Source organism: Marmota monax, unplaced genomic scaffold (genome assembly GCF_021218885.2).
Source record: "Marmota monax isolate L192 unplaced genomic scaffold, Marmota_monax_Labrador192_F-V1.1 WCK01_AAM20220418_F8-fsc00266, whole genome shotgun sequence".
NCBI classification, from domain to species: Eukaryota; Metazoa; Chordata; class Mammalia; order Rodentia; family Sciuridae; genus Marmota; species Marmota monax.
Window position 1 is genome coordinate 431,857 of NW_026694572.1, and position 12,043 is coordinate 443,899.

The 12,043-nt window shown below is 46.2% G+C and overlaps 1 protein-coding gene across 1 annotated transcript in view; it reads right to left on the reverse strand.

The window, feature by feature from the left end:
* Positions 1–8,091: 8,091 nt before the first annotated feature.
* The window catches only part of Dnaaf5 (dynein axonemal assembly factor 5), a 52,240-nt gene continuing 48,288 nt past the window's right edge, over positions 8,092–12,043 (reverse strand). Inside the window, exon 13 of the mRNA XM_046420994.2 lies at positions 8,092–8,981. Coding sequence (XP_046276950.1) covers positions 8,845–8,981 — 137 coding nt within the window. The 3' untranslated portion in view covers positions 8,092–8,844. The remainder of the gene's footprint in view (positions 8,982–12,043) is intronic.

Genomic DNA, 12,043 nt, shown 5'->3' on the forward strand with positions numbered 1-12,043 from the left:
TTGCACTCTGCCAATCAGGTGTCAAACTCCTCCTTTATGTTGGGGGTGGTGGAATTTTTGACCATAACTCGTCCTCTTTGGAACAGTCATGGTGGCCACCCTATTCAGGGGGCTTCATCTACAAGTCAACCCTATGTTAATGTGGGTATGGGGGTCAGTGGGCAGTCAGAAGTTGCCTTACACAGTGATACAGACCTGTAGTCCCAGGGCAGGCAGGAGGCTGAGGCAGGAGGATTGCAAGTTCCAAGCCAGCCTCAGCAGCTTAGTGAGGCCCTAAGCAACTTAGTGAGACCCTGTCTCACAATAAAAAAAAAAAAAAAAAAGTGATGGAGATGTGGCTCAGTGGTTAAGTGCCCCTGGGCTCAATCCTTGGTGAGAGAGAGAGAGAGAAAGAGAGAGAGAGAGAGAGAGAGAGAGAGAGAGAGAGAGAGAGAGAGAGAGAGAGAGAGAGAGTGTTGCCTTAGTATACCTGGGCTACGAAAGAAACCTCCCTTCCAAGATATACGGAGGTACCGATGGCCGTAACTCTTAGCTTCACACTGACCTCAGTGGACCCTGTCTAGAGTTAGTCCCATTAATCCTTCTTGATGTATTTTTCCAACTAATTCCTTTTGCTTTCATCTGTTTCTTCTTAAGATCTGGGCACTTTTCTACAAGTTATCTGTTGCCAGTTGTTTTCTCATCTGCCTTGAAAGTGGTTTAAAGACCCTAAAAGTAATTTATAGAATAACTGTGACCTTGCCCTGCGTTTCACTGCTCATTACTAGCTACTACCTAACATCCCCCCCTGAAGGACTGGAGACCCTAAATCATATAGGGAACAAGGGCGATAAAATAAAATCATTGGCTGATGAGGGGCAAGGCCTTTTGGGTAGGTATGCCTAGTCTTTGCAGTCAGTGAAATGTTCTAGATTACAAATAAGGTCATCCTGGGGACCATGGCAAATCTCTGATTTAGTAGAAACAGATAATAAAGCCATCTGGGAGGCAGATGCCCTATGAGAAAAACAAAAAGACTCACATATGGGAATAAGATGGATACAATAGGTACAGCGACATCCGAATATATCAACGAGCATGATAATGACTACAGACACCAGCAATTTCCTCTATTAGCCAGTGCCAGAAAACCATGAACTAAAAAGTTGTCCCCATGATAAGGCTGGTGAGGGCACAGCATCTATCTGGAAGTGCAAGTCTTTGAGGAATTTAGTCACGTGGTCAGAGTTGTCAGGGATGTATATAAACACAACATCCAGTCTGAATTTGGTTTTGTAAAACAGCTTTTCTCTGAGTTAAGGAGACAAACACCTCTCTCAGGGGCATGGAGAGTTTCTGGGGTATAATTGGTCCAGAGCTTCCACAGGCCAGATTATATCCTTTAGAGCAATTTTTGGAATAAACAGGGAAGCTAAATGGTCATACCAATGAAAAATGGCTTATCCTCATCCATGCTTGACACTGGGGAGGTTTTCAGGTGCCCTGTTTTGTGTCCATCTCTCAATAGTAGATCTTCTCATCTAGCCTGGAGACAGCCGGGGCCATAAGTTGTTCCTAGATATCCACTGGGTCCCATTGGGTGCTGTGCACCCAATTCCAGGTCTTGATGAACCAATTAGTCCCAAATCAGTCATCAGTCTATTAAATCAAAATATGTTGATATTGAGATTCTGGGGTCCATTTTAACTCCTGAATGGAATTAGGCTACCTACCATAAGTGTAATTACATTATTCCCAACAGATCGGGGCCTTCTGATTTAGATGTCCTGTGCTAAGTGTAAGCCATATATATGCATCCCCCCAATTTGTTTTTAAATTGGGAATTGAACCCCAGGGGCACTTGATCACTGAGCCACATCCCCAGCTCTTTTTATTTGCTTAGGGCCTCATTAAGTTGCTGAGGTTGGCTTGAACTTTTGATCCTCCTGCCTTAACCTCCTGAGTTGCTGAGATTATAGGCATGTGCCACCAGGCCTGGCTATATTCATCCCAAATTTGATAGTAACTATCCTTACATATTTGACATTCTGGTATTAATAGTGGAAGATGAGGAGTAGATGGGCTCAAAAGCTGCAAAAGCTTGGAAATTGGCTTGCTCTAAAATGAAGTTTTTTCCCCATGACCTGGGTGTGACAAAGTCTTTTTTATAGGCCACAATTTAACATCTGCACAAGTAGTAGTTCGTGATGGTACATCTCTTCCTTTTGTTGTAGCATTAGAGATTGCAATTTTATATAGTCATCCCTTTTTAGGGAGATACCCAACAAGGTAATGTCAATTAATTGTTCTGATTGTTCAACTATTGACAACATTAAAAAAAGGAAGGAAGGAAGGAAGGAGGAACTTGCTGGGCACAGTGGCACATGCCTATAATTCCAGACACTTGCCAGGCTAAGGTAGGAGGATCATAAGTTCAAGGCCAGCCTCAGCAACTTAGCAAGACTTTGCCTCAAAATAAAACATAAAAAGGGATGAGAATGGAGTCTGGGGTTGTGGCTCAGTGGTAGAGCGCTTGCTTAGCATGTATGTGGCACTGGGTTTGATCCCCGTACCACATTAAAATAAAAACAAATAAAATAAAGATATAAAAAAAGGGATGAGGATGTGACTCAGTGGTTAATTGTCCCTGGGTTCAATTCCCATACCAAAAACAAACAAACAAACAAAACTAAAAGCCCAAACAAACAAAATACCCCTTGGAGTTCCTTGAATGGAAAACTTAAAACTTAGACAAGCTCCTAACTTTATTAAGATATCATGACCCAATAATGGAGTTGGACATTTAGCCATTACCAAAAAAAAAAAGAAGAGTGAACATTACATCTTCCCCACTGCGACACACAGGAGGAGTAAAATGTCTTACCCTGGGTTCTTCATTGGCCTCCACTAACTACTGAGCTGGAATCAGTAGAAAGGTGTCCAGGGAATGAAGTCAAAACACTCTAGGTGGAGCCAGAATCCAAAAGGAATTGAATGGCCTAGTTCTTACCTCCAGAATTACCCTTGGTGTAGCCCCATTGATGGCGACTGGGCTGCCGACCAAGTCTGAAGGCCTCCTCATTCTTGGGCCATCACTTGGAGAGTGTCTGATCTGAGGCCCCTTCGGCCCTGAGGGCAGTCAGCTTGCCAGCGGCCTCTCCTGCCTCATTGAGGGCAAGGAGTCTTTGGAAGCTTTGCCCTTAATTGGGCAATCTTTCTTCCAGTGTCCTGGTTTTCTGCAATGACGACAGATGTCTTCAGGGCTAGAGGTCCTGTGGAGAAAGGAAGAGGTGGACTCAAGAGCTGCAGCCTTTCTCTCATCCCTCTTTTTCTCTTTTCACCCGTCCCTTAAAGTTTCCTCTCAGTCTTCATTACAAAAGACCTGGGAGGCTACCTGGGGGAGGTCATCAAGGGAAGTCCCAGGACCCGCTGCCATTTTTTGTAATTTCTTTCTAATATCTGAAGTGGACTGAGTGATGAATTTATCTTTTAAAATAAGTTGCCCTTTAAGAGATGTAGGAGGGAAGAGTGTATATTTTACTAAAGCTTCCTTCAATCTTTCTAGAAAAGCTGTGAGATTTTTCTCTAACCTCTGATCAATAGTTGCCAATTTCATGTAATTAATAGGTTCTATCCTACTGTTTTAAAGTCCTGCCATGAGACAAGTGATCATGAAATCCCTATGCCACCTGCCAATTGATTCATCATAATTCCATTGAGGGTCCTCAGTTGGGACAGCTGAAGGTCCCACAGGGTATAAAGTGTAAGTAATCATTTCCCAGAGCCCTAGCCACTTCTGTTACCCAATGTCTCTGTGTCTGTTAGAGTTTGACTCAAAATTACTGTTTTTGTCTCCCTAGGTTAGATCAAAAGTTTGGGTTAAATGTTGGAATCCCTCTATATATTTATCAGGGTCATTAGAAAACTTCCCCAAATCCCACTTAATTTGTTTTAGATCTCACATAGAAAAAGGCACCTGTATTCTGACTGTCCCAAATTCTCCACTTGTTTCTTGTAATGGGCGTCATCTGGTCTCGGGCTCAATGGGGACAGGCTTGCGATGAAACAAACAGGAGCAGTAGGTAATGGTGGACAGAGAAGAGTGGGGGAATTAGACTTTGATGGATCTGAGTGTGAAGCACACAGTTGAGAGGGAGGAAGGTGGAGTTTTGGGGGATCCCATAGGCCAGCAGTGTCATGACTCATCATTGCTACAAGAGCATCATCAAAGAAAGCCTGTATGAAGAGGACTTCTGACCATTTCCCTTCTTTTCTGCAAAAAAGAACCTAATTGGGAAAGAGTATTATAGTTTGGACTTTCATTGATGAGCCATTTCTCTTTATCCCCTAATTCATATTAAGGCCATGCAACATTATAAAAGAAAATTAATCTCTTCTTCTTGAAGGTCTGTGGGTCAAAACAGTCCCAGTTTTTCAGGATATACTGCAAGAGGATGGTAGATGATATCGATGATTGATTTCCATCTGTGAAACAAATAAGGCCAGAGTCTGTCATACCCCAGATGTCCCTCAGCAGTACTGACATCCGAGAGAGATTACCATATGAAAGCCTCCCTCCCATACAGTCCACTTTAAACCCAGAAACAGGATGCATCCCTGTGTGGTTCCCAAGAGCTTGGTGTAGCATGCCTGTCCAAGCTCCGCAACTTGTGGCTTTTTTGCTGAACCCTCTGTCACTCAAGCTTGTAATTTAAGAAACATTTTTAGTAAGTTTATGCCAGCCAGTGATATAACTTGGGGATGTGACCCTTAATCCTTTTGCATCAAATTTTAAGAGTAGCATAGACCTGATATTGGAGAGTAGAAGGGAGTGGAGTTTTTGTGTCACTGTGTTGGAAACATCGCAAGTCCCAAAACAACAATAACAACAATAAATAAGTGACATAGAAAAGAGCAAGGATCACAGTGTTGTTCCACTTTCTCTTTGAATATAAATATGAGGGGCATAGTGTCCAGGAAGAGTCACTATACATTCCCACTTCATTATATTTTTTTACATTTTAAAATTTTTATTTTGTGGAGCTGGGAATTGAACCCAGGGCCTCGTGCATGCTAAGCAAATGCTTGATCACTGAGCCATACCCCCAACCCACAGAGTCACTATATGGTAAGGACAAAAACTACCGTTTTGGTAAAGAAAAGAAAACCAGTTGAGAAAAGGTTTAATTGCTTGCAAAGTATCTTAAACTAACTAGTACCCAGTGAGGTGATTTGTAAGTAGGTAAAGATGGTGAGCTCATTACCCTCCAGATTCTGGATATGGCCTCTAATAGAAGGTGATGGTGTCCTTCCTGAAGAGAGTCAGGTATACACCATCAGATGACAGCCTCAACAGTGGAGGAGTCCCAGTGCCGCCGTAGTGGCCCTGCTCAAAAAGGCACAAAAAGCAAGAGAGCGTGCAAGTCTGCATGCCAGCCAGAGAAAACAAGGTGTCACTGAGGTTACTGATTGCAGAAAAGATGAACAAAAACAACCCGATGACATAAGACAAACAGCACAGGCGTGACACATGGAAGGGCTTTTGGCAAAAGGAAGTGTACTCAGTGAAATCCAAGGCAAAAGGCAAGATATCAGAGGCTAGGTTAGACGTCATCTCAACCAAGGCTGGGAGACAAGCAAGGTGAAATTTAAATACCTGTTCCATCGATGGCTGTCGATCCAAGTCGAGGCACCAGGTTAGATGTCACAGGAGAGTGGGGAGCTGAAGCTGCAAACCTCGGTTTTGGTGTTCCGATGAAAGAAAATTGGAAGTCCGTCACCCAATGTCATGCAAGAGATTATAAGAGAAAGTAAAGTAAAAGCAGAGTAAGGTTCAAGCAGAGAGCACTCTCAAGAGAGTGGGTCATCTCTGAGCAGAGAAAGAGTAACAGCGCCTCCCTAAATTTATTGCTATTTTATGGCTGCTCTGAGAAGTGGGGTCCACCTTCTTCACTGTGCCAATCAGGTGTAAAAATCCTCCTTCGTGTGGGTCAGAGGAGTTTTTGACCCTAATTGGTCCTCTCTGGAGCTGTCATGGTGGCCACCCTATTCAGAAGGCTTCATCTACAAGTCAATCCTATGTTAATGTGGGTGTTGGAGTCAGTGGCCGGTCACAAGTTGTCTTAGTGTGCCTGCGCTACTAAAGAAACCTCCCTTCCAAGATATATGGAGGCGCTGATGGCCCTAACTCCTGGCTCCACGCTGACCTCAGTGGACCCTGTCAAGAGTTAGTTCCTTTCCTGACGTATTTCCCCAATGAGCTCTGTTCCCTTCTGTTTGTTTATTCTCAAGGTCTGGGTACTCGGTGTTTTTCTATAGGTTATCCATTACCTGTTGTTTTCTCATCTGCTTTGAAAGTTGTTTAAAGACTCTAAAAGTAACTTAAAGAATACCTGTGATCTCGCTGTGCGTGTCATTACCAGTTACTACCTAAGAGTCGCAGTGGGGCTGAGCATTTGTGACAGAGACTGTGGAGTCCATAAAACCTTCCCAGAAGGAGCTAGCTGACCCGGGTCTAGTCGAGCATAATCAACCTCAAGCCAACTTGACTTTTTTACCACGCCAAGGAAAAAGTCAGATGCAGAAAGCCATATAGTACATGGTTCCATTTATACAGAAATACTTAAAATTTAAGATACAACTCTGAAGATGGAAAGCAGAGTAGTGGTGCTGGGGCGAGGGGACAGAGGGCGGCAGACTGAAGAGTCACAGGGGGCAGGAGACCTCTGAGGCTGGGCTATGGTGATGACCGCACAGCTCTGTAAATTAACTAAAACTCACCAAGCAGCACATTTAGAACGGGCAGACTTTATGATCTGTAAGTGATACCTCAGTAATGCTGTTCCAACTGACTGCGGCGGCTGCATTGCTCGGTCCTTCTCCACCACCTGGTGCCTGGCACAGAGGACTTCATAAACATTTGCTGACTAAATCGAGAAAATTTATGAGAATTTCAAAGAATTAATACTGCTTCCTAGGGGTTCAGACATTGACCCTTTGCAGAGTGACATGGGTCTTTCTCCACACACACCCCTGCTGATGAGGAGCAGGTCCTGTGGATTCCCTTGATGGCCTCCCTCGAAGCACCTCTGTGACCAATAGGCCTGGAAGGCACAGCTGGCTTCGGCTGCTTTCCACCAGGCCACACCTGTACCTCAGTGTCGCTGTCTTCTCAATCAAGACCTCTGTTTATTTTTGGATGGAAGCTGATTGCTGGGGGAGGGGGGGCAGGGCCACCCCAACAGCCTCAGATTTTTTTTTTTTTTTAAGAGAGAGAGAGAGAGAGAGAATTTTTTTAATATTTATTTTTTAGTTTTCGGGGAACACAACATCTTTGTTTGTATGTGGTGCTGAGGATCGAACCCGGGCCGCACGCATGCCAGGCGAGCGCGCTACCACTTGAGCCACATCCCTAGCCCCCAGCCTCAGATTTGAACCCCTGGATCTCATCAGGCTGCCTTGGTTATGCCATGGGGGAGGGGCTCAGGGCCTCTTGAAGGAAATGGCAGAAGACCCAGAGAACAAGGGGCCCTTGGGTGCTGGGAAAGGTCCCACCAGAGGGCACGATAGCTCCCTGCTTTATCAGTGACAGGAGCTGGGCTGCAGGGCAGTTAGGATGCAGACTTGGACAGGGTGAGTGTGGTGTCCACACCTAGAGCAGGGTCCACACACACCTCTCCAGGGCTGCAGTAACCTGACTGTGGTGCAGGGACAGACCCCTTCAAGTCCCCCCTCTCCACTCTCTCCCCAGTCTCTCCAAGGCCATCCCCCTCTCCGAGCAACCTCCAAGGCCACTTCCTTCCCAGCCTCCTCCAAGGCTCCCCTCCCCGACAGCCCCTCCAAGGCCATCCCTCCCCCCTTTCCCTACCTTCCAAGACTCCTGCCTCCCCTGCCCCTCCAAGTTCCCCCCTCCATCCCTCCTCCAGGGATATGCCTTCTCCACCCGGAGGCTCCAGCTGCCTGATACCAGAGGGGACACCACAGCCTGTGGTGGCCAGCACTCTCAGGAGCCCAGGCTGGATCACCATGAGGCTGGAATTAAAGGAACCCCAGCTGTCTGCAAAAAATGTCAATTCATTACCCAAATTCATAAAGACAGGCAGAGAAAACAACTACAATAAATAATTTAATTAAAATTCCAAACACAAAAGCATTAATGTTAATATTTGATTGTTGGAAAATACACACAGCCTTTCCCCGTGTTAACATAAACACTGGCTCATGGTAACAACACCCACTGAAACAAAATCATTTAGGCACTTGGGTGTAGAAAGTGCTGAAGAATAAAATACAATCTTTAATGCTGCTCCCCATGAGGTCTGAGGAGCTGTTCTTAACCCGGCCAGCGTTACTGATGAAAACCGGTGGCCATGCACCTCCCAGGGGCAAGGTCCAGTACATTTAAAATGGGAAAACTTCCACCGATAACAGATAAGATTTCCAATTCCTTTCAGTCCGAGATAGACCCAAAGAATGATGAAATTTCCTTTTAACTACTTTGGCTTATTTTTCTTCATTCTTGAATACTTAAGAACGTGACTGGTGGGCACTTAACAGGACAGGACTCAGGGATGCACGTGAGGTTCAGGAAAGTTAAGCGTCTGACAACTCCCTTTCCTGTGAGGTCACTGGCCTTCAATTTTAACCTTAACTCAGATGGGATTTTTGGGGCCTCTGAATAAAATGAAAATACAGAACCACCAGCATGTCACTCAGAGTGGGCCCAGAGCACCTTCTGGGAGGATGAACAGCAGGGTTGTCCTGGTGCGCTCTTCTTGCTATGGTCCTCTTGGGCTGCAGACAAGGTGTCAAGGCTGTGGATGTGGTTGGAGAGGCCAAGCTGGGTGCTGGCCCCGAAACCGGTGGTCACTGAGCGGTCGCAGCAGCCTGCATGTGCTGTAGGAGCTGCTCACAGTAGGTGGCTGAGCGGTGCTTGTGGATGACGGCCTCGGTCTCCCGTACTAGGAGGTCTGGAAACAGCACGCTGCCTTCTTTGAGGACCTCTGCAAAACAGCGAAGCCCCTTGAAGATGCCAGAAGCCAACGGCAAGCAGCCTTGTGCTCCGCACCCAAGCCCACAGGTCAGAATGTGTGAGCATTTTGCAGGCTGATGAGGTCACAGTGTGGGCAGAAGGAACTTACAACAGTCCCCTTGGAGCTGCTGGGGAACACAGAGCGGGCATCGTTTGTGTGTCTGCAGGGCCTTGGTAGCATCTGAAGAACCATTTTTTTTTTTTTGGCATTGGGCATTGAATCCAGGGGCTCTACCACTGATCTACACCCAGCCCTCCTTTTCTTATTTGAAAAATAATATTTTTATTTAAGAATCAAAATGTAATTAGTCATTTGTGATATGCTTCTTGCTCAACAGCGGGTCTAATTGGTAGAGGTATTTAGACGGTTGCTAGGATGTGAGGACAGGGAGTAGAAGGTAAAGATATCACAACAATGTTTTCAACTTTGATATTTTCTTAAGGCCTTTCCTTACCTTCTGAGTCATGAAATTATTCACTTAGAAGTCTTTCTTCCATTTACTTCCTACCAAAATTTCTCCTTCTTTTATCTTTTCTAGTTCATATTTTTTAAAAATTTTTGTTCTTTTTAGTTATATACGACAATAAAACATATTTTGACATATTACACATACATGGAGTGTAACTTCCCATTTCTGTGGTTGTACATGATGTGGAGTTACACTGGTCGTGCATTCAGATATGAACACAGGAAAATGATGTCCGACTCATTCTACTGTCTTTCCTATTCTGATCCCCCTCCCTTCCCTTCATCCCCCTTTGTCTAATCCAGTGAACTTCTATTTTTCCCTCCCTCCCCTTATTGTGTGTTAGCATCTGCATATCAGAGAGAACCTCTGATCCCAGCTCTTTTTATTTTGAGACAGGGTCAGTAAGTTGGTGAGGTTGGTCTTAAACTCAAGGTCTTTCTGCCTCAGTCTTCCAAGTCACTAGGATTGCTTAACAAATTGTAGGACAATGCCTACGTAAATTTAAATGTCACATGAACAATGAATTCTTGCTAGTTCATATAAATATATCCCATTGGCTGCAGTGGCCATGCCCGTAATCCCAATGATTCAGGAGGCTGAGGTAGGAGGATTGTAAGTTGGAGGCCAGCCTCAGCAATTTAGAAAGGGCGTAAGCAATTTAGTTAGAACCTATAGCAAAGTAAAAAATTTAAAAAGCTGGGGATGTAGCTTCGTGGTAGAGCACTCCTAAGTCAATCCCAAGTACCAATTAACAAACAAAAGCCACATGCTTCCCCAGCAGGTGTTTGAGCCAAATCAGTGAATGAGGTGATAAAATTTGACAGGTGATTCCTGCTCCTGCCACTCCCATTTACTCCCAGTGGTTCTTTCTCTCCAGTGGTGGCCTCTGGGCATCGCCTCACCCTACAGACCCCCTCCAGATAAGCTACCCTCGCCACACTGACCCACCTGGAAGTATTCTTAGAAAGGTGAAGCCTTTCCACAGACAAGAGAACACTTTTAAAAGCAGTGTTACTGAAAACATATTTATTCAAATACCATTGACATTTTCTAAGCCTTGTTCTGTGCTGCAGAGGAACTAGCTTGGAAATGGACACTCTCCATAAACTATCACTGATGCCAACCTTCAACACATTCTTGTTGCAGACCTACTGTGTGCCAGTGCCATGGGCACTGCAGGCAGCTGGAGTCAAGAGGGAAGCCCGTGGGCACTGGCAGTCGTGTCATGGAGAGAGGGGCCTAACTGGGCACGCAGGGCTGTGAGGGTGCGGCAGGGCTGGTGGGACTGGGTCTGTCTTGACAGGGACAGGAGGATGGGAGCCAGTGAACCCTGCTGAGCCCATGCTGCTGAGGGTGTGAGAGGATCCAAAAGGACCCTTGGGCTCTGCTCCATGGCAGCTGGACACTTACCTGGGTTCAAGAGCAGAGGCCTGCCAGAGATGTGGACCTGGGTGTGCTTGAGGTCAGGAGTGAGATCTCCAAGGGGGGGGCGGTGCTCTTGGGACAGAGATGAGAAGGACAGAGAAGGCCCAGCAACAGGGGATGGTGGGTGGACACCAGCTAAGCCTAGTGCTGCCCAAGGTAAGAAAGGTCACAGAGACCACTCCTCTGGGCACCCTGCTGAAAAGGGGGGAAATGGCAGCAGGGATTCACAGAGAGAGGCAGGCAAAGGGTCTGTGCTTTGTTTTCCTACTGAGGGAGAAATAATGGAGTGTGCAGGGCAGACTTGCTCCAGTGGGCCTGGAGAGGTCAGAGGGCCTGGGGCCGTGGGGGATAGTGGCTGTGAAGAGGGCTGAGCAGGTGGCAGGCAGGGTGGGTATAAGGAGAGCAGCTCCCTGGTCAGCATGCAGCCGACTCAAGGGTGGTGGTAGATGCAGAGGCAGGCAAGCTGGGGTGGGACATGGAGAGGCTACGTCAGGATTTAGTGCCTGGGAAGGACACTGTTAAGAAGTAAAAGCCAGAGCTTCTGCCTGGGCATTGGTTACTGCTGTCGGTTAAGCAACTTCCAATTAGCCTCTACTCCCAGCTTCCTTCTGTTATCCAGAGCACTTCCATCCGGTGCCTAGATCTCTTTGGTGCTGGTATGACCCTTGTTCTTAAGACAACTCGATGCCATGACCCAGCAGCAGTTTTTGAAACATGCTCTGAGAGTCCAGGGCCCTTCAGGGATCTGTAAGTCAAAACTACATCCACAACACTCTCAGGGCGAGGGGCAGTGGCTGTGCTGAGCTGGGGGACCTGGCAGCTTCTTCCTGGTTCATTCATTATTTTTGCTAGAAACCACAGATGATGTTGACAACTAACAAATCTGGGTTCTGTGATGTGGGTATGTGGCAGAAGAGGGATGGAGGGAGTCGACCACTCCAAGGGGAACAACTGGCGGTATTTGTGGCCAAGGATAAAATTTAAGCTTTCAAGCAAGGAAACAGGATTAGAGAAACTCTGCCTTTCCCCCAGGAGCCTGGCCTCTCCTGAGATGGACACTGCTCAGCGAGAAGTGTCCACAGGGGAAGATGAGTGTCACATTGCTGGCATCACAAAAGCAATGTTGCTATCGTTAAGT